At 37.0% G+C, this 22,930-nt stretch overlaps 1 protein-coding gene across 19 annotated transcripts in view; it reads right to left on the reverse strand.

Annotated features, from left to right (window-relative positions):
* Positions 1-22,930, reverse strand: part of DLG2 (discs large MAGUK scaffold protein 2) — a 2,256,157-nt gene that overhangs the window by 1,028,273 nt on the left and 1,204,954 nt on the right. For 2 of the 19 annotated variants that reach the window (XM_051821283.2, XM_051821265.2), the window contains exon 1: positions 12,973-13,441. The exons of the other annotated variants lie outside the window; for them this stretch is intronic. In XM_051821283.2, the coding sequence (XP_051677243.1) occupies positions 12,973-13,050 (78 nt within the window). In that variant the 5' untranslated portion in view covers positions 13,051-13,441. Of the gene's footprint in view, positions 1-12,972; positions 13,442-22,930 lie in introns of those variants that run through there. 19 annotated transcript variants of the gene reach the window in all.

A 22,930-nucleotide genomic window follows, 5' to 3' on the forward strand; every position in this document is an offset into this window, starting at 1 on the left:
CTAGGGAAAATATGATTTTGAAACTATTCAGGACAACCACATAGGTAAATTATTTTTGAAAAAATTGAGATGCAAAAAAGCATAAACTAATCTGAGATGTTTTTTAAATGTGATTTCTGAAAGACACAGTGTAGTTTCTAACTGCCTACAAGCACCGTCTCATCAGCTACAGTTTATGCTGCTTTTCTCAAAACAGTCACTGGAGAAATGACTGATACTAAAATAAATTCTTCATTGTGTGTTACACCAGCCTTTTCTTAAAGTTCTTGTAAATTCTAGAGATATGCAAAGAAGAAAAATCCAACTCTAATAAAACAGTGGTTCATATATGAATTAAACATGATACTCAAAATGTTCCACTTGAGGAGCTAATGTAACATTATATGCTGAGAGAGCAAGAGGAGAAAACATCCTATAATATCCCATATCCTTCATAAATTAAATCTGGGACATTGAAGATGGAGATAACAATGAAAAAGATTACTTATAGAATGAAAACGGAAAAGATAAACAGATTAGTTAAGATATTTGCCTCTGAAAAATCTCAAAACGGTGCCTCCTAGAGCAGAGGTAATAAAGATGGTTATTTCTAAGAAATAGATCCAAAGTGGCTCCATTGAATTCACAGCAGGAACACCCAAAGTAGCAATTAATGCAACCACTGGAGTGGAATTGTTTTCCAAATGCCATCCTGTTGGAGGACTTTATTTTTTTAATGGAAGCAGAACTTTGAAGTTATAGTGAAGTCGGATCAATTATTTACTGAAAATATCATCATAAGTTATCAATATTGCCATCCCAAAACATGAACACAACCAAGAGCATTTTTTCCTGAAATGAAAGGCACCTGCAGCTGCTGTTGATTGAAGACTACCAGGGAAGGTACTACCAAGTAGTACCAGGTGTGCTGTTGATCAAAGACTACCAGGGAGGAAGGAAAGATCTTGAAATTTGGTCATAGAAAATGAAGGTAAGGTTATCTGTCTCAGTAGAGTGGAAGCCAGTGAGGCTGAGAGACTAGCATTGAAATATCCGAGTTCAAATCCCCAAAAGTTGGACACCAACACAGGGTGATATTGCACAAAAAACTTTCCAACCATCATATCCTTTGTGGATTTAGCTTACTTATTTGAAAGACTTAGGAATTAATTAGGAATTCCATGATTAAGAGTGGGTACACAGGTCTAGACTTTCTGGCTTCAGAACATACCACCTGTGCATCTTTGGGCACATTAGATGACTTTTCTCTGCCTCATCTGTAAAAATATGAATACAATAGTACATAACACATAGGGTCATTGTGAGGAATGGTTGAGTTAGGAGCTGTGAAATTTGAGAATAGTGACTTGGTCATTAGGCCATAGTAAGGACTCAGTAAGTGTTCATTACTGTTACTATTATCATTTGTGAAAGGAAGATCCTCTCCAGCTCTGTAATTCAAAGTAACATTGTATAGGACTCTTCTCTCATTTTTCCAAGGCTTGAAATAAAGCCGCAAAGGTAATATGATGCATTTACCAGCTGGGAGATGAGCACCTTGAGAGATTCAGCACATTATCACTTTCTGTCCTATGGGAAGGGCTGCACCTACACTGACATTCACAAAACTCAGAGTCACTCTCTCTTAAAACTATGCTGCATTTTGAGAGAGGGAGAAGATGAGGGGAAAGCAGTGGGGAGAGAAAAAACATTTTTAAAAGGATGATCCAGAATATTACCCAAAAGGAAACCCAGAACTCCCTACTTGTTCAAGAAAGATGTTCTCTTCAATTTTCTGCCTCTAATCTGCAGCAGAGATATAATTACACACTTCTTCATTCTATAAAATCAGGATGGGAGAGCAGGTCCATGGGATAAAGGTGAGTGTGAGGCTCCAGTAATGAAGAAGCTACCAAACGCTGTTTTGCACCCTTTCTGAAAGTAGGTGTAATAGTGGAATGAATGAGAGGAAGGAAGGAAAGAAAGAAGGGAGAGGGAAGGGAGCAAGGAAGGAGGGAAAGGAAGAAGAAAAGAAAGAAAATGAAGATTTCTACAATCAACCACTATTGAACGTGGTTTTTAACTTGATAAAAAATCTATACCAGAATAGTCATTGCCATTTTAAAAACATGAAATCACTTATAATTTAAAAGATGTAGCTTGTTCAAGGTCTCTAAACTAGTAAGATATTGAGTGATATTTGAACTAAGACCTACAATCTCTTACAGCTCTTGGTGTGCCATCAAGAGGATTCATCAAACAAGTGAAGGACAGGTGTCCAGAAAGGTGACAAAAAATCTATACAAGAAGCTTAGAAAACAAAAGAAGTTAAGTATTATATCAGAATGATACCAAACAGAGAAGGAGAAAGAAAATGACTTCTATTTCTTATTCTCCTTATACCTTCCCAAGTACCATCTTCCCAATACCCCCTAACCCAACCCAGTTTTCCCTCTCCCCCAGCAAATCAGTTTTCATCTTTCCCATGTTAGAGAATCACCAAATTTTCTGAGGTTGAATGTCATGGTTCTATATTGTCAGGAAGAGAAAAGTATACCATGAACACTTACTTCCTAACTCTGACAGTGTTCATTTTATTATACCTTGTTGCAAACCCTAGTGAAAATTTCCTAAGGTCCTTCCATAATTGAAACATTCTTCCACAGCCAAGTTTTTAAGTAACTAAGGAATGGTTGGTATGAAAAACCAAATAATTCTATTTATAGGTAAGAGGGACCTAGAGTGACATGTATGATCTAGAATAACAGAGTAACAAGTAGGTATGGAAGGCAAGAATTTGAGTTTAATTTATTTAATTCTATCAAGTTTTCAGGGTGACTAATTAGCATTTATTTTCCTTACTCTGTTAGATAATAGAATATGAAGATAAGCAAGTGATCCTCCAAAAGTAGCTCATTATTTCTCCTTAACTTTTACATCTTCCCCATTTTCTATACCCTTCGAAAATTAGGTAATTGTTTTATTTTAAAGATTCATTTGAAAGGCAGAGTAACAGAGAGAGAGAGAGAAAGGGAGAGTAAGAGAAACAAGTTCTTCCTTTTGCTGGTTCCATCCCCAAGTATCTACAACAACCAGGCCTGGACCAGGCTGAAACTATGAGCCTGGAAATTCCATCTGAGTTTCCCACATAGGTGGCAGGGACCAAGTACTTGGGCCATCTTGCACTGCCTTGCCAGGCACATTAGCAGGAAGCTGGATCACAAGTGGAGCAGGCAGGATTCAAACCAGCACTTCAATATGGGTTGTAGATATAACCCTCCATGCCACAAAGTCCACCCCTAAAAGAGCAGGTAATTGTCGAACTTGTAGAGGTTGTGTGCTTACTAGAACTTATGTATATGAGATTATTAAAAAAAAAAAAACGGTTGGTTATATGATTCTTTCTAGTAATGACATTCTGAATCTAGATACTACAAAACCTGTCCTTGTTGGCCATCACCAAAAATGGCCAGTACAGTGAGAGGTGCTGTCTTAGTATACTTGTACTGCCATAACAGAATATCTTCAGTTGGGTAACTTAAACAACAGAAATATATTTTCTGCATTCTGGAGGCTAGAAAACCCAAGATCAAAGGTCTGGTTTCTAGTAAGTTCTCTCTTCCTGGCTTAGAGACACCAGCCTCTTCTCTATGATCTCATTTGATGAGAGGTAGAGGGGGAGAGTGAAAAAGCATGTGAAGAGAGCTCTGCATTCTCTTCTTTTTTATAATGGTTTTTAAACAAGATAAGACTCAGAGAACTCAAGGGGCTTCCACAGCCTTGGAAACTCATGACTGGAGCATAGGGAGATTACTGATGCCATAAACAGGAGTGTCAATTTGTAAAGTCAACAACAGGAGTCACTGTGCACTTACTCCTCATGTAGGATCTCTGTCCTTAATGTGCTGTACATTGAGATTTAATGCTATAACGAGTACTCAAACAATATATTTCACTTTGTGTTTCTACGGGGGTGCAAACTGTTGAAATCTTTACTTAATGTATACTAAATTGATCTTCTGTAAAAAAAAAAAAAAGAAGAAGAAGAAGAAGAAATTATCAATTCCCAACTTGACTCTCACTGGGATTAAACATGACAATAGGTCTGATCTGATTTCATCATCATTTAAAAAATCATATATTATTTTTCACTTTATGTTTCTGTGTGGGAGCAAACTGTTGAAATCTTTACTTAATGTATGCTAAACTGATCTTCTGTATATAAAGAGAATCGAAAATGAATCTTGATGTGAATGGAAGGGGAGAGGGAGTGGGAAAGGGGAGGGTTGCGGATGGGAGGGACGTTATGGGGGAGAAGCCATTGTAATCCATAAGCCGTACTTTGGAAATTTATATTCATTAAATAAAAGTTAAAAAAATTTATCATTTATAAAAATTTTATGTATTGGTTTATTGATTTGAAATTCAGAGTAACAGAGAGGAGGAGGGAGAGAAGGAGAGGTTCCATCCTCTGGTTCACTCTCCAGATGCCTGCAAAACAGCTGGGTCATGCTGAAGCCAGGAGACAGGAACTCCATCTGGGTCTCCCATGTGAGCAGCAGGAACTCATGTACTTGGGTAATCATCTTGTGCATCCTAGGTGCCTTAGCAGGAAGTTGGATTGGAAGCAGAGAAGCTAGGACTTGACCCAGGCTCTCTGGTACAGGATGCAGACATCCAACTGGAAGAATAACCCACTGCACCACAGTATTTGTTCCTTTTTCTTCTTTTGAAAATATTTATTTATTTTTATTTGTGAGGAGGAGAGACAGAGAAGAAGTGAGAGAGCTACCATCTGCTAGTTTACTCTCCAAATTCTTTCAACAGCCAGGGCTGAGCCAGGCCAAAGTCAGGAGCCAGGAGCTCAATCCAGGCCTCCCACATGGGTGACAGGGACCTAAGTACTCCAGTCATCACCTGCTTCCTCCCAGGGTGTGCATTAGTAGGAAGCTGGAATCATGAGGGTAGCCAGGCACTCTAATATGTGATGCAGGTGTCCCAAGTTGCATCTTAACCATTAGGTCAAATGCCCTCCCCTCCTTCCACTTCTGAGAACACCAATCCTCTATGATTAGGACCTCACAATTATGATCGCATTTCACCTGAATTATCTCCTATAAGTGCTATCTCCAAATACAATCAACTGGTAAGTAGGGCTCTAACATATGAGTTTTGGGGGAGAGAGGACACAATTTTGTGTAAAGTTCAGAGTGGGGATTCCTTAAATAATGAAATTCCCAAATCAAGAATGCAAGCAAAAAAAATTTCAAACATTCCATTAAGTTAAATATTGTGGCATGAGGGGCACAACAGCCAAAAAGCTTTATAGTCTGATACATCGTTGGTGGCTGAGGGCACTCAGGTACTCTGCTGGTTACTGCTCATTTCACCACAGTTATCATTGGCATAGAAAATGAGAAAGGAGTGAACTGGAGCCTCAAATTATGCAGTAAAACATCTCATATTCCTCCCTTCTGCAAAGTAGAAAGTCAGTGGGACCAGTGTTGTCGGACAGCGCATTTAGCTTTGGCCTGAGACACCAGCATCTAATATAATCATTGGTTCCAGTCCCAGCTGCTCCACTTCTGAGCCAACTCCCTGCTAATGTGTCTGGCCCAAGTGCCCTGCCACCCGTGTGAGAGACCTGGATAGAGTTCCAGACTCCCAGGTTTGGCCTGCCACAGCCCTGCAGGTTGCCTCCTTTTGGGAGTGAACCAGCACCTGGAAGATCTCTCTTTCTCTTTCCACTGACCCCTAATCCAGTCTGAATTCTTATACTGTACATAGCTCAGAGGGTTCCATTCAAAAGGGTCATCCATCCAAGTGGATCATTTAGGGCCTACAAGGTGCTAGGTTCCTGACTCAATGGGACAACATACATAATGGTTTGATAATTTAATTAAAGATTTAATAATGTATTTGAGGAGATAAAATGAATCCAGATGAAATTAGTGAATACAAGTCATTATTTAAGAGGGCTTCTCTAATAACATCATACATATAATATGTTTACAAACAAGCCATGTAGATTATCTCTTTACCAAATTATCATCATGATTGAACTAATCTTGCTAGATGAGTAACTCATTTCATCTTAATCTCTCGGTGTTACATCACTTCCTGCTACCCGTAGAGGAAGACCATTCTAAATTTCTTCTTAGGGCAATAATTTTGCCATTAAATTTCTGTAAACTGGACTAAAGTGAGACTGTCTGGATATCTGATTTCTGAAGGTCCATGGTGAAAAATCTGATCTTGTTTCCAGTTTATTATCGCAGCTCCACACAAGAAGTCTGCTCAAATCCAAAAAAGGCTTAAAGAGGAGCACATGGTGTAGGTGGTTAGAGCTCTGCACTCTCCATTCAATAATGCTTGGCCCTGAATGCTGGCTCTACCATTTGGGATCTAAGCATCTCATGACTCAGTTTCTTCATTAGTGACATGTGGCCTTGATCTATAAAGTGTGATCACCTCAGAAGTCTGTAATGAGGATTGAATGAGATGATAAATATAAAGAGCATGTCATTGTGCTTGAGTAAGGTGCTCAATAGTCATTATCATAACTAATAGCAATTTTACAATGGTTTTGTGACTTGCTATTTTTCTCCCTAGCCTACTCTCACCCTCCTCCATTTGGCCATCTCTCTGACCCTGTCCTCTCCCTCTTCTTCCATCCCTGACCTGAAAACAGCTAGGCCTTGGACTCTGCCAGGGTGGGCAGCAGTGCTGGGACCTCAGAACAGGTGCTCCTGTCCATTTTGCTGCTTCTTGATTCACCTTCCAGGTGACAGGGAGAGCTGCAGGGCTGCAGTCTGCATGGACAAACACCTGTCCTCTCTGTCACCACAGCTAGGCAGATGCCAGTGCTGAGTCATGCACTGCTCACAACCGAGATCTCAGAGACTCACAAGGCTCTAAAAAAGGGAGCTGAAAGGACAACCTGTCCATCTCTCTCTTTCCAGGTCAGACTACTCTTCAAACTACCATAAAGAAAATAGACATATGGAGATTTGTTATTCTGAGCATTGGCAAATCTTCAACATCATTTCATATTTAAATTAATTTTCAAAAATTCATTTTTTAGAGAGAAATATGCTTGATATGCACATCATTATAAACATGAATTGTTATATATAGTATAATGTGTATTATAAATAGATGTAATACTGTATATACAATATATAGACACATAGTGTTGTTTCATTGATTAAGAATGTGACTTCCAGAGCCATAATGGTGTCTTTTCCCAGTCACCTATTGGCAATGTAGTTTCTCTCTGAAAACTAATTTTCATGCATCTTTGTATTAGCAGAGTTCTCAGCTAACAGAATAAATATAACAAATATCAACTGTTGCTTCATTTAAACATATAAATATATGGTGAGAATCTGGGTAGCTTCTTAAACTTTCTCTTCTGCAATCTGGCACCAGTTTGCTGCGGCTCTTAATCTATTTCCTCTATAACATTCATGTTCATTTTCCCTCCACTCATTAACCTCCCTAATCCCAGAGGAAACTACATAATATAATTGAGTCTAATCAGAGCAGGACAAAGTGTATGATCCATTTTAGGTTTATCAAGTATACTTCTCTAAGCAAACTATTGTTATTTACAAAGAAGAAACAGTAATTTGAGGGCAAGTATAACATTTAAGTACTTTGTATTAACTTATTTTATCCTCAAACTAAACACATTCTTTCAGCATTATGGCATGCTTCATTGATTCTAAAACTGATTTCTTTTTACATTTTTTTTTTTGGCAGGCAGAGTGGACAGTGAGAGAGAGAGGCAGAGAGAAAGGTCTTCCTTTTGCTGTTGGTTTACCCTCCAATGGCCGCCGCGCACCGCGCTGATCCGATGGCAGGAGCCAGGTACTTATCCTGGTCTCCCATGGGGTGGTGCAGGGCCCAAGTACTTGGGCCATCCTCCACTGCACTCCCTGCCCACAGCAGAGAGCTGGCCTGGAAGAGGGGCAACCGGGACAGAATCCGGCGCCCCGACCAGGACTAGAACCCGGTGTGCCGGCGCCACAAGGCGGAGGATTAGCCTAGTGAACCGCGGCGCCGGCCCTCTTTTAACATTTTTAACATCTCTGCAATCAATATGCATCTTTCAGTTAGTGATGTGTTTACAGGCTTATTGGCCAAATTTTCATCTTAGTAATACATGAAATAATTGACGACTACTTAAAGTCCATGAAATACGGCATGGAAACAAGTGTCAAGCATTTTTTAAAAATCTTGTTCACCATATTTCTAAGAAGATTGAATAGTTCTTGATTTCAAAGATTTTAATAAGGATCACACCAAGATGAAGATGACTACAAGCAATATATAAGTTGCTGTGGGAACTTATAGAAGATTCATCCATGACTTACAGAGGCCAAGGAAAGTGTCCTAGCCGTGGTGATGAGGTAAATGGATAAACTGTGGTCATCTTCTCACCCAAAAAGATTAAGTAAAATCCTAGAAGCTAGTAAGAGCATGGGCCCTTTAGGGATTTACATGCAGTTCTGAATGCTGGATAGAGAGTGCTAATGGGAGATGGTCAAAATATGATAGAGAAGAGAGCAGAGGCCATCCCAAGTTGAGCCTTGTGGTCCATATTAAGGGACTTAGATTTTATCCAGTGCATTCCATCTACTGAAGCACAGATGTTACTTCCATTTGGCAGATGAGAAAACTGAGGCCAGCCAAGCTGAATGATTGGCTTCAAGCTAGATAGAAAAGAGAAGGATTGATTTAATCTCCTTTGTCTTTGACCTCACTCTAAGTCTAATACTCTTTAAACATACCAAGATCGACCAGGGCATAATACTCTTTTCTTAACCATACTGCCAAAAACTGCATTACCAGGTAATCTTTCATTTTAGTTTACGCTGAATTAATATGTTTGGTTTAGATGGGGAAAAGGCTAGAACAAGTGTGCTGATTCTTAAAAATTTCTCTAAGGTAAATATAGGCTAATGTCAGGTTATGTGGATTCTGTTACATCACTCATAGATTTTCCATCACTGACAAATTCATCCATACTTGTAACTATTAAATGATGGATGTTGATGCTAGTCTTTCCTAAATGCATCATGCATGTACTTTTCATAGTATGCATTTAAAAGATAAGTAAATAAACATAAAAATGAAAATGAAAACAAATGAAAGAAGTAATAGCTTGTTGATAGGAGAGTGAAGTTCACAACTTTCAGCATTTTTAATCTTGCATGGTATATGTCAACAGATTTTGCATTTTCAATTAATCTTAAAGCTTCTTCAGCTGCCCTTTTAAAGTAACACAATCTGGAGATTGACTAAATAAAGCCATTTAAGTTGAAATGTGACAACAGACAAAAAAGTAACCACTAACTTCGGAATTAATTACACAGGGTCAAGAAAACAGTAATGATTTGAATGGAAGTATTCTATTTCAGCCAAGCAATCTTGATTTCATATTATAATTTTAACATAATTTTGTTCATAGAATTCATTGGTGTAAACAAAGTCTCTTTACTGAAAGAATAACAAAGAGTCTTTTGCTGTTCCTTTTTAGAAAAATGGCACTATGAATCACCTAATATCTTTGACTCATTCTAAAAGGATCACATCTACAATCATCAAGCATTTAAGTCCTTTTTGAGAAAAGACATCTTTGGAGTCTATAAACAATGAGTACAAATGCCAATGTTCAGGTTATAATGATGTGACAATTACAAACTACTTAAATGGAATAGTACATGCCAAGACAATAGCTTGCTGGATTTATCCAACTAGAGAGGACAAAGAGCATAAAATCTTTAACAAGACAGACAATTGTCTAATTTAGGTATAGTCTTCTCTGAAATAAGGGGGTTGAGTTATGTAACCCTTAACGTTGATTCTATAAACCTCAAGACTTTGGAATTCCAAAGAATTCCATATAAATAATAATAATAGAATAAAAGGGCAGCTGAAGAAGCTTTAAGATTAATTGAAAATGCAATCCATCATTTAATAGACAAAAGTATGGAATATGAGAAAAGATTGTTAACTGTATTCAGAGTAGACCAAAAAAGAGGTTCCAGGAGAATGGTAACAAAAGAGCACTAGAGACTTAGGGAGTCAGTTTTGGAACAGTTCGCACTGACAAGGGTTCAAATCACAGGATTGATATACTTATTACTAGTATTGTGTCCTTGGGAGAGCTGTCTTCTCTTTCAAGAAAAATGATTTCTATCTAATAGGGTTGCTGTAAGAATGAAATCGAATCTTATGTATAAAGCAGCTGATGCATGATGTATGTGAACAGGGGTTCATATTAATATTATTATTGTTATGAACCTTACTATGGACATTCCAGGATGCTATTTCACTCTATTGGCATTGGATGAAGTAAAACAGTAGGCCAAGCAACCAGGTATAAGGCATTCTCTTTGTTGAGGGTGACATTTAGACTTGCACATTCCCAATTAGTTTTTCAATTAACCCCAGCCTTGAGGAAGATACTTCCTAGACCACACTGAATGTTAAAATATGACTGAAGGGCTATGATCAGTGCTTTCATTAGAGTAGGAAGGGAAAAAAATGTTACCTTCTACAAAAAAATCTCCAAAATTTATAACGAGTACTAAAACTCATAATCATCAAATCATTGTCTATGATACAGATTTATCACCCTAAATACTATAAAACATGCTCTGAATTTATCAATAGCTTTTTTCACAATTAAGCATACTCATCATTTTCTAAATAAAACTCCACAATGAACTTATTTTATGCATCTTCCTTCATTTGATGATAAACCATGACAATATAGCTTAGTAGCATTTTATGTCCCCACTACACTGGCAGCTGTATTGTCTCTGATGTTATAGGAGTGCTTTATTTGAATTTATTTAGCCCACAGTTCTATTTTTTAGCTGCTTCCTCAGTTAAAGTATATTACTGAACTTTTAGATGAAATATTAATTCACAATAGTTGGTTTAAATAAGCCACATGATAAAATGAGATACACAGAATAAATAAACCTTTTCCATTCCCCAAGCATCAACTGAGGGCCTACATTTTTCAAGGTAGGCATATCCTTTAATATATTCGAGGAGCTCTGTGAATAAAATTCCATGATAAAAACGAGATGCTGTTTTCTTGTTGGTTATCATCACCTAGTGTTGAAAATTAACTCCCAGATTCCTTGGCTCACAGAAGGGCATTCAAGTCAACAATTTTTCCTTTGGTCTTTATCACTCAGAGAAGTAAAACTTCTGTTCTTTAATGTTGATTTCCTCACGTGAATGTTTCTTACTCTCTGAGTAAGATAAAGATTTTGAAACCTTTCCCCTCACATTTGGCTTCTTCTTGCTTGTTCCAGGCATTAACCATCACAGAAATGAACAGAAGACACTGGAGGCCCCTTATTAGCATCTTACCCCACTCAGGAGGAAACCCCTCTTATTTTGTTGAATTAACAGCTTTTTAGGCACTCTGCACTGAATTTCATAAAACTGCTTTCTACCACATTTGAGACTGGAATTAAGTGTTACTGTGAGGCTCAACTTTTCTTTGCATAATGATTTCACAGAAAGTATTATCTTCCAGTGGCTTTCAGAGCCATTTGTGGTCTGACATTCCTCTCATCTATGCAACCTATAATTTTTATAGGAAGAAGGCCTTTTTACAAGTACTCCAGCCTTTTTCCTTAAAATTACTTGAAAAGCACTCCCCCCTCCAATGAAGGAAAACCATAAAAAGCCAACTGTTTTATATATATGGTGCTGGTGCATTAAGAGTTAGGTTTGAAATCTTTCCCAGTTCTACCCCAAACTCCCCTCCTTCTCTTCCACCAAGAGGGTCATTGAATAGCAAATTGGCCATCATTCTACAATCTTGAAACCTGAACATTCTAAAAGGCTGCAGTCCTAAGTCAGAAATCAATGACATTTTCTCTTTCCACATTACATCCAAATATATCTAGGTTTACCTCTGGATTCTTGTTAACTTTATCAGCATTCCCACTCTAAAGGAATGAACAGTAAGTTAAAGTGAAAGCACCCTTGTAGTTGACAGAAAGGACTGCTACAGACCAGCAGAGCCATCTCTGGGTCAATTTCAAAAATATAACTGGCAGAAAGTAGACTGGGCTAAAGATTACATTCTCTGAGTAATATGGAAAAATCTCAGCTTCACAAGAATGTGTTGTCTTTGGAAGTTTTCAAAACCTATTCAATTGGATACTGATTCCTTAAATGTGACAACCTCAGACAGCCCTGGACAAGTTAGAGTTATAAGCCACTATCTTCTGTTATCTCTAAGCTTACACCTTAGAACTTACAATCGCTTTTAATTTCTTAAATAAACATAAACAATGAGGTAAATCCATGCAGAGGTTCTCTGGAAACAACTAGTCATGCTGAATAAAAGAAATGCAAAGCCATTCTACCTAGATAGCCATAACTATTTAATTATATATATATATATATATATATAATTATTGTTCATTATAAACACTTTTGAAATTAGGGCTTTGCTTATTTGAAAAGCTGTGAAACACCCCTGTAGAGTCTGGTCAATGGTACTGAAAGTACAAAATTTGTGTTCCTAGGACACACACTAGAACACATACACCAAAGACTCAGGTATGTATAATGACCTCCTCAGAACCTAGATCACAGCAATAAAAATAATGCAGTATAGCAACAAGTTTACTAGAGAGCTCCCTGAACAAGCAAAATTTGCAGCTGCTCAATTGCTTTTATTCAATGTAATTTAAAGGAATATTCAGTCTGTCAAGGCATTCTGTCAGTTGACGATTTCACCAAACCTTTTGAATAGCCAATAATCCTGCTTAACCCTAAATGCTTCCCCCTAAGTGAGTTACCCCTTCTCAGAGTGGCATGGTCCACATTCACAGCGAGAGGCAGGTTCTCCTCTCAGCCTAATAAAGATTGCGTCTGCACTCAAACCAGTAGTCCAAGCAGGCAGTTGGCAAATCGGAAAGGCAATCTTCATTCCCACTCATTCCATACCTTCTCTGATTTCGCCTTCCTGGCATTGTGCACGAACCTGCGACCCAGCTTCTTGGCATACCAGATAGAGGCAAACATAGCGATGCCAGTGAAAGGAATTCACAATGAAGCTGCTGCACAATCAACTTCCCACCTCGGCTCAGAGACGAACGGAATCAGGCTGGAGCTGTCACTTGCAGGCTGTTGCTTTCTCAGTTCCTCTCATGCTGGTTAGCTGAGGGAGAGGGTGGGAGGAGGGAGGGGTTGGGGGGAAAAGGCAGTCCTGTTTGGCCAGTCTGCAGGTATATTTACATCCTGCCAGCAGGAGGTCCGGGTGAGGCGGCCGCTGCCTTTACAGCCAGCTTATACACATCCAGTTGGCTAAGTATCTGTCTGCCGGTCTACGGCACTGTCGCCACCAAACTCCATGTGTGTCAGGAGGAAAAGAAGCCGCAGTCAACTCGTCCGGAAGGCGGCTCACCTCCCGCTCTTGGCTCCGGCAGTTGCACTCCTCGCTTGGCTTCCCTCTGTCTTGACAGTACGTGCTGGCGGCGGTGGCCGCGTAAAGACAGATCTACACTCAGCCTCGCAGGTAAATCAGCCAATACAGGAGCTGCCAAGGCACGGGGGAGAGGCAGGGCTCTGGATCTGGCTCTGCAGGCACAAACAGGTGTCCCTGGAGCCTACATCCCGCTTAGATCCGCAAGACAACTCTTGACTGTTAGGGTGGCTGGAAACACAAGCACACTTCCCTTGCCCACTTCTCAACTCCATTTGGTCCAGGGAAAGTCGTGTCTCCCTTCCAAGCAGCCTTATAAACAGCCAGTTAGAAAAATACCATTTCTTTATACACTGGCCGAAGTGGCAGGATGAAGTATCCCTTCCCTATGTCTGAGTCCAAGCACTTAGTTTTCAAAGTCGTGTATTCTACCTCTAAAAGAACGGAGGCCTCTTTTTAGCATGTGTTTTCAGCACAGGGACTAGGGGTGGAGAGGGGTTTAAGTCTACCTTTAAACTAAAATAGAGATCAGTATAAATCTTTTGTCTTTTACTGAAGATTTCCATGGAGAACAGCCCATCATTTTTTGTTTTTCTTTTTCTTTTGCTAATCCCAGGTTTTCTCGCAGTGACACCCAGTGTTAAACTCATGACCACAATATCACCTTTAGGCAGGGAGATTTCTGGCAGCTCCTAAACTAGCCTCTTTCGGTTTTTCACTTTTGTTACTAATAATAGACACCCCAATATCAACCACCTTATCAGAGTTTAGACTATTATTTGAGCAACTTTAAGATAAAGTCAATTTTGAGAGATAGATGTTTTCTCCAATGAGAGATGTTTAAGCCCTTTGCCAACTCTACTGGAGAATGAAAACCAATTACCCATGTTGGCATGGAAAACTTGCCTTTCAGTGACACATAAACTAAATTCAATCAAGTTAGTGTTCCAGATGAACTGATAGACGGGCCCTGTGAACATCAATACACTTGAAGACACTGGGAAAAGAACTCCTTCTCTCAACAAGTCACATCAGATCTATTGCACAATGGGGTTGAGTCTGGAGTCAATTTAAAATTTATATTGTAAAGAATATTGGATAGCCTCATAGGTAATTAAAGGCAGGTTGTATGACAGGAAATGGATAATCAAAATCCATGTTCATGTTATTCATTAAGGTAACTCTTATACTTAGTACAATACTTAACACAATGTATTCAATGGATGATTATTGAAAGAATGAATGTTTTCTGAACCTGACTTTGCTTCTAATTTGTTTCCTTGTTGTCTGTGGGCAAAATTTGCCTCAATGGAAAATTAAAACAATTGGATAGCTGAGCTTTAACATCTCTTCCTGACGATGAGTCTATGATTCTGATTGTTGGTATTCATGCAAGTACTGAACAGAGATCTTTAGTGCTCGCTAGGGACACAGATTGTGGTAAAATCATTCGGTGTTCTGAAAAGCCAACAATGGCACCCTTGGGGAAGCTCAGCTCTTTCTACCTCCTTTGGCATGCCTGGCTGCCACCCAGGGATTGGTTTTGCCATTAGCTATTTCTTTTGCTCTGTGCTCTCACAAGTACTGCTTTCCTTTAATTTCCTTTTGACAATCTTAGACAACCCCTGTGCAAAGTTCTCCACATTACACCCTGTACCATTTGTTAGAAATGTGCCACAGAATCTAACAAATAAATACATGAGAACTCCTACTTAGTTTTTTGAAGAACTATTCAGCAGAAACATAGCTTACATTAATATTGCTGTAATTCTAAAGGTTTTCATTATTTCTGCATATAAGTTTGTCGAAATCATGTTGTAGTTAAAATTGAATTAATAGAATTAGTAGAATGATGCATATAAAAGGATGAGAAGAAATAATTTTCCCAAAATTGATGGGTAAAAATTCTGTTTTTCACATTTTGAGATGGAATCATACAATAAGGAAGTGAGACCAAAAATATTGAACTTTCAAACCAGTGATATCAGAGAGAGAAACAGAATCCCCCGATGAAATTGATCAATCATAAGTCATTTTTGCTTTCTAATGAGAGTTCATATTTTCTGAGTCATTAGAGCTAAGGCTTGGATATATCTTTGACGTCTGATCATTTGATTTATTAGTTTTGAAATGCTAAACCTTTAATGACTTTCTTCACACACCTGACAAAGAGACTTTACAATCTTTTCAAGGATGGAGTTTTTTATAAAATAAATTGAGTCTACAACTAAGATTGAGCTAAAAATAGAGCAAGGATAGCTACTGTTCCTTAAATAGGCAGTCACAGGTAGGAAAGGCAGTGCGGAGCAGGACAAGCATAGTCAGGACCCATGCACATGCTATGTAAATACTTAGCAAAATAAGGATATTCAAAATATATTTGTCATCTGTATCTATGACAAAGGAGGAAGATAATACACTGGGAAAAACTGAAAGAGTCAATAGAAGCATATCTATAAAATACCAGCTGTAAAAGGTGTCTTAAAGATGCGTATAATGTCAGCAGAATGAAAACACTGCCATATTTATACAATCATATTCCCTGGGCTCTCTCGTGGACAGATGTGCTTGCTAACAAAGAGGGTGGCAAATGCCTACAGTTAATCCTCATAGTCTCTAACCACTGCTCTCCTAATTGAGATAAATAACTTTTACAGCTCTGCTGTGGAAGGAAAACAAATTTTTCAGCCATTTTCCATCTGTATATGATCAGAACCTGGACAGACCCTTTCCTTTATAATTTCATTTTTAATATCTCTGGCATGACAGAGGCCTACCAGTACAGCTGAGTTTGAGATGCAACATTAATCCTTGTAAGCAGCTTTAGGTTCATGCCTCAACAAATACACACACACACACACACACACACACATTGAGAGCCTTCTCTGAATTATCAAGGTAAATGCAATATTTAAATCAAGCCATTAAAGTATTACACAACCAAATTTTCAGCCTAGCACTTGAGTGATTCTCATTGTAAAATTATCTATATATGTCTTAGATACTTATAAAAATAGGGTAAGAATTAAATCACAGAAAGTGATATCTGCTAACTTGAAAATCTATCTATGTTCAATATTGATAAGAAATAAGTGAAAACATATTTTGTGACATAATTAAAGTGTAAAGTCAATAATCAAGTAATGATTTTTGTATTTTTTGCATATTTTATATGGATATTTGATAATTTTTGGACTCACAACTGATTTTAGTTGATTATTAAACAGTATCTTTAGAATATAAACCACATAAACTGAGTAAATCAATATAAACATAATATAAAGGAAAATATAAAAACAGATAGCTTTTGCTCTATATATGCATCCTACTAGTTATCTACAGGAAAATATACTCGTATTATTTTTGCGATTAAAAAGGTAGGAATCGCTTTACCACAAAAATGTATTGACGTACTTATTGTATGTCAAACACGAAAGACCTCTAAATGAATAAAATCTAAACCTTCCTCTAAAGGAACCCTATATAGTTGTGGACACAGATGTATAACAAAATAAATGTCAATGCACAATGACATTGAAACTGATGTATGGGGCCGGTGCTATCGAATAGCAGGTAAAGCTGCCGCCTGCAGTGCCGGCTTCCCATATGAGTGCCTGTTTGAGTCCCAGCTGCTCCACTTCCGATCCAGCTCTCTACTGTGGCCTGGGAAAGCAGTAGAAGATGGCCCAAGTTCTTATGCCCCTGCACCCATGTGGGAGACCTGGAAGAAGCTCCTGGCTCCTAGCTTTAGATCAGTGCAGCTCTGGCCGTTGTGACCAACTGGGGAGTGAACCAGTAGATGGAAAACCTCTCTTTCTCTCTCTCTGTCTCTGTCTCTGTCTCTCTCTCTCTCTGCCTATCCTTCTTTCTCTGTGTAACTCTTTCAATTAAATAAATAAATCTAAAAAAAAAAAGAAACTGATATGTAGAAAATAAGAGCTGAGGGAGAAAACCACTTGTTTTAGCTTTTTTTACATATAAAAAAAAGTCCACTAACAAATGTTAACTGCAAAGAGTGTAATAATTAATGCTAGTGTATAGGAAAAAGGCAAAGGGAAAGCTAAATCTCCCTGCATCTTTTCTTATCTCTGAAGAGGACAAATGGTCACTATGTATTTATGTGTGTATCAAAGTCAGTGTATACAAACTGGTCAACTTGCTGATAGATATGTTTGTTCCAGTAGACAAGTGTGAAAACAATGTTTTCAGTCCTTTCAAATAACATGGCATTGATTATAAATGGCTAAGCAAGTATATTTTTCTACTCTCAAAATAATCAAAACTAATTCTTCAGCATTTGAATATCTCATTTGTCCTTTCTTTTAAATGTTTAATCTTGATGGACATCTGGGTTGATTCCGTATCTTAGCTATTATGAGCTGAGCTGCTGTAAACTTGAGGTACAGATAACTCTTTCATATGCTGATTTCATTTGCATTGGATAAATTACCATAGTGGGATGGCTGGGTCATATGGTAGATCTATTTTCAGGTTTCTGAGGAATCTCCATATTGTTTTTCATAATGGTTGCACTAGTGTACATTTCAACCAACAATATATTAGAGTATTATTTTCCCCACATCCTCTCCAGCATTTATTATTTTTTCTAGTTTTGGATGGAAGCCATTCAAGCTGGGGTGAGCTGAAACCTCATTGTGGTTTTTATTTGCATTTTTCTGATGGCTAATGATCCTAAGTACCTTTTCACATATCTGTTGGCCATTTGTATTTCATCTTTTGAAAAGTGGCTATTCATATCCTTAACCCATTTCTTAATTGTATTCTTTTATTGTTGAGTTTCTTAAGCTCTTCATATATCCCACATATTAATCTTTTATCAGATGTATAGTTTATAAATATGTTCTCACATTATTTCAGCTGTCTCTTTACTTTTTTGAGTGTTTCATTACTGTTGAGAAGCTTCTTAACTTCATATATTCCCACTCGCCTTTAATGCCTGTGTTTCTAGGGTCTTATGCAAGCAATTTTTGCCTGTGCCAATGTCTTGCAGCATTTCTCCTATGTTGTCATCTAGTAATTTGATGGTTTCAGGTCTCAGGTTTAGATCCCTGACCCACTGTGCGTTGATCTTTTGTTAAGAGGTATATGGAGTCTTGTTTCATACTTCTGCATGCAGAGATCTAATTTTCCCAGCACCATTTCTGGAAGAGACTGACCTTTCATCCAGGAGAAATTTTAACTCATTTGTTAAAGATGTCCATTAACTAATGACTGGATAAATACATTGTAATGGAATACTATTCAGTTGTAAAAAATAAAAATGAAATCCTGTCTTTTTTAAAAAAAATGGATGCAATTGGAGAGCATTATTCTTTGTGAAATAAGCCAGTCCCCAAAAGACAAACATCATGTTTTCTCTAATTTGTGGTAACTAATCTACAGAGTACACAAAAAGTAATGTATAGGAATGATACTGATATTTTGAGTTTTGATTATTGTTTATAACCTTTGTCTATTCTGAAGAACAATGTTTTTGTACTTACAACTTGTTGAATTCCTTGTTTAGTGGAAGATAAAGCTTATTATCATTAGGTAAATTGAAAGTATGTCATTGTAAAAATTAAATGAAAAATGAGAGGAAGAAGGAGGGACAGTGGGAACAAGAGAGGGAGAGAAGGGTGAGAATTGTCATTATGCTTTTAAAACTGCATATATGAAATACATGAAACTTGTTCCCTTTACATAAGTTTTTATATTTAAAATTAAAAAGATAATAATAAAAATAAAAAGGTAAAATATCATATTTAGTCATACAGAAATGTAAAGAACATAATACTCATCCATATAGCTTCCACTCAGATCTACTCAACATTTCATCATTCTCATAATTTAATCAGATTAGTTTTTAAATAAATAGGCTCTTTGTAAGATAGTCAAAATCTACACATCTCATTTCCTTCAAATTCATTGCCTCAATTTCATCCAAAATAACATGCAATCAACATTCTTGTATCTCTTTCTTTAAGCACATGCAATTTTCTCCAGAGTACATGTTATAAAATGTAATTGGTAGATCATGAGATGTGTCCATCTTTTACTTTAATTACTTATAAATTGTTCTCACATTTACGTTATTAGTTTCTACAAGTCTGATAATCTAGATGACACAATATTGTCAGACTTAATAATTTTCCCAAACATAATACGTGTTAGCTCTTTGTAGTCTTTAGGTACATTTTCTTGATTATTGCTCAGACTTAGCACTTCATCGCATGTTTACTGCCTTCTTCTCATTGCCCATCTTTGAATAGGGTCATATTTTTCTTATTGATTTGTAGAACTACTATATTTATTTTGACACCAAGTCTTTGTTTATGACAGCCTTAAAATATCTCTGCTCCAATCTCTAACTTACTATTTAACTCTACTTATGTTTTTTAATATAGAAACCTCATAAAAATTTTAAATGTATTGAAATTTATTTATGATTTCACTTGTTAGCACATATTTTATTTTCAAAAAATCCTCTCATATAAGTTATAAACATATTGTTTTTTAAGCAATTTAATTTTTTGCTTGCTGCACGTGACTTCAAGTTGTTTTTGCTTCTGTTTCTAACCTATAGTGGAAAGTAGAAACCCATTATCCCTCAAAAGCAATCTTTCTGTTTATCTATCTACCAGTAAATAAGATTGCTATCCATTTTCTTTATTGATGTGAAACACCCCTAAGTCATATTTCAAGATCATGTATGTGTACATATAATCATGTTTCTGGACTCCTTTTTATTGTTCTAGTTTTATTTGCCGTTCCATATACCACAATACCTATGTTTTCTAGTTTATATTGTTACCTGAAGGGCTAACCATCCTTTTCACTTGATAATGAATTCTCAAATTAATGTTTTAAAAATTTGTACAATTGTATACTTCTATACCACCCTCAATATCCCACACTACTTTTTTACATATTTTAGTTCTATCTTGTTGTAGTTCTATTTCCAACACTAAATCAGTTATGATTGTTGCCATGACTATTATTAATTTTAATGGTTAAGTTTTACTCACAGTGACTCCCACATCCTGTCAGTTTATTTTCTCATCAGTTTCAGTATTCTAACTCTTTTTTATGTATTAAATTTCCTTGTTATGGATGCTTATATTTTAATAGTCTTGCTGCAAAAATGATGGTTAGATTTATTCAATCTTTCTATATTTTTCCTGAACTGTCTACATTCATTTTAGACCTTCCTTGAATAATAATATAACTAGAGATTTCTAGATTGACAGTGATTTTCCCTCAACATTTTGAAGATATTACTCCATATTGTCTTCTGGCTTCAATTTTTATTATGATATGTCTTTTGTCAATCTAGTCACTACATTGTAAAATATATTCCTTTCTATGATTTGTTTGAGGATTCTTTTTTTGTCTTTGTTGAACCATAGTTTCATTAAAATAAGGTACTTCAGGAAGTTTGCAACAAATTAAATTAAAAGGTAAGTTCACTTTAGTGCAAAAGATTTTGAAATCAATGCATAATCTTTCTCATAATATACATTGTCCATGGACTTTCTGAAGACTCCTTTTATCCTTTTTATTTTAAAATTCTGCTTGGAACTCGTTAGAGTTCTTTGATCTGACAATTATCTTTAAAATATCTTTTTAAAATATCTTATTAAAATACAGTATGCATACAAAGAAATGCATGGAAGTATATAGATAAATGAGTTTTTGGTCCTCTGATCATACTCATAACCAACAGCCAAATTAACAATAAGACATTGCATTTTAATAATCAATTTTTTAATGTTACTTTTCATTTGTTCTGTTACTGTCTCCTCTTAAAATCCTATTATATTGTTTCTGGAACATTTTATTTTACTACCCTATGGCTTATTATAGATAATATGTTTCTCGTCTTTCATTCTTGGTGCCATTTTAGCATTAAACTTAGATATAGTTATTTCTATTCAATTTCTATTTTTAATCTATTGTCTTTATGCACCTAGAAAGCATTTTTAAAGTTTATTTAGTTGTTGATTTAGTTGTTTATATTTGTTTGAAAGGTACAGCAACAAAGAGATCTTCCATGAGCTTGTTCACTCCCCCAAATGCCTTCAAATCTAAAGACAGGTCCAGGCTGAAGCTTTGAGCCTAGAACTTCATCTAGGTCTCCCACCTAAATGGCAGAGACCAAAACAGCTGAGCCATCACTGCCTCCCAGCATGCACATTAGCAGGAAGTTGAATCAGAAGCCCAGGGGGAGACTGCATCCCTGACTCTCCAATACAGCAGTAGCTTAATCTGCCACACACAATGCTCAACCCAAGAGCATTTACTTATGACAGTTAGTTGCTTTTACGTTCCATATATTCTCTTTTAAACTCATCTCGTTTTTTAACATTGTGCTCTGCTCTTTTCTTATGCTTTTTATTCCTTTTTATATCATGTTTTTAACTTAAAACATTTACTCTGTAGTCTTTGTCTCTAATTCTCTTTCAGTCTAGTCCTAGTGATATACTCACAGTGTTTCCACATATCATTTCACATTTTTAAAATGATTTTTTTTATAATTCAACAGGCAGAGTTACAGAGAAAGAGACAGACAGTGGGAGAAGCTTCCATCCACTGGTTCGCAATGCAAATGGCCACAATGACCAGGGCTGGAACAGGTTGAAGCCAGTAGCCTGGAACTTCATCCCTGTCTACCCTATGGCAGCAAGGGCTCAAGGACTTGGGCCATCTTCTTCAAGTTTCCCAGGAACATTAGCAGGGAGCTGGATTGGAAGTAGAGTGGTCAGGACTTGTACTGGGGCCCACGTGGGATGCCAGCATTGCAGATGGTGGCTTAATCTGCTGGACCAGGACGCTGGCCCCTCATTGTACATTTTGTTCTGAGATCTTCTCCATCAGGATCATAATTCCTGTGAGAATTCAGGATGTTTAGTTGTGCAACTGTTGTAGCAGAATAATTTTCACATCCCTCTGCTAGTTGACCAGAGATTTCATTACTCCAGAAGCAGTTTCATGACAATTGTTTTGCTTGTTATTTTGGAGCTGTTATCCTCCTCACTCAAAAGCATTTAAATTTACTCTTTTGTCCATTTCCCGGTCATAATAGAAACACTCCTCTTTGTTCCTCCCCTCGTGAATCAATTTCCTTTTTAGAAGTCCTTTCATTAGAATTAAAAATTCTTTAAAGTTTTTGTTTTTTTCCGGCTTTCCATAGGGATTTTAGTTTCATTTCTCTTCTTCGAATGATCACAAAGTCAATTGTCCTGCCCTGGATAGACACCAAAACCCCACACTCTCACCCTGAAGGTCTTTACTGATTCTCATATAACCCTGGAATATGTGTCCGGAACTCACTGATCTGGACATAACACAAGCAAGTTAAAGTTGCATCCCTGTAAATTACCTCAAAAACAAACTGGTGACATTAACTGACTTGCATACGAAGCTTCAGTGTTTAATAAGCAGGTGTGGCAGCAGAATGTTTAAGATTTGTTGTGAAAT

This window comes from Oryctolagus cuniculus, chromosome 1, assembly GCF_964237555.1.
Source record: "Oryctolagus cuniculus chromosome 1, mOryCun1.1, whole genome shotgun sequence".
In the NCBI taxonomy this organism is placed as follows: domain Eukaryota; kingdom Metazoa; phylum Chordata; class Mammalia; order Lagomorpha; family Leporidae; genus Oryctolagus; species Oryctolagus cuniculus.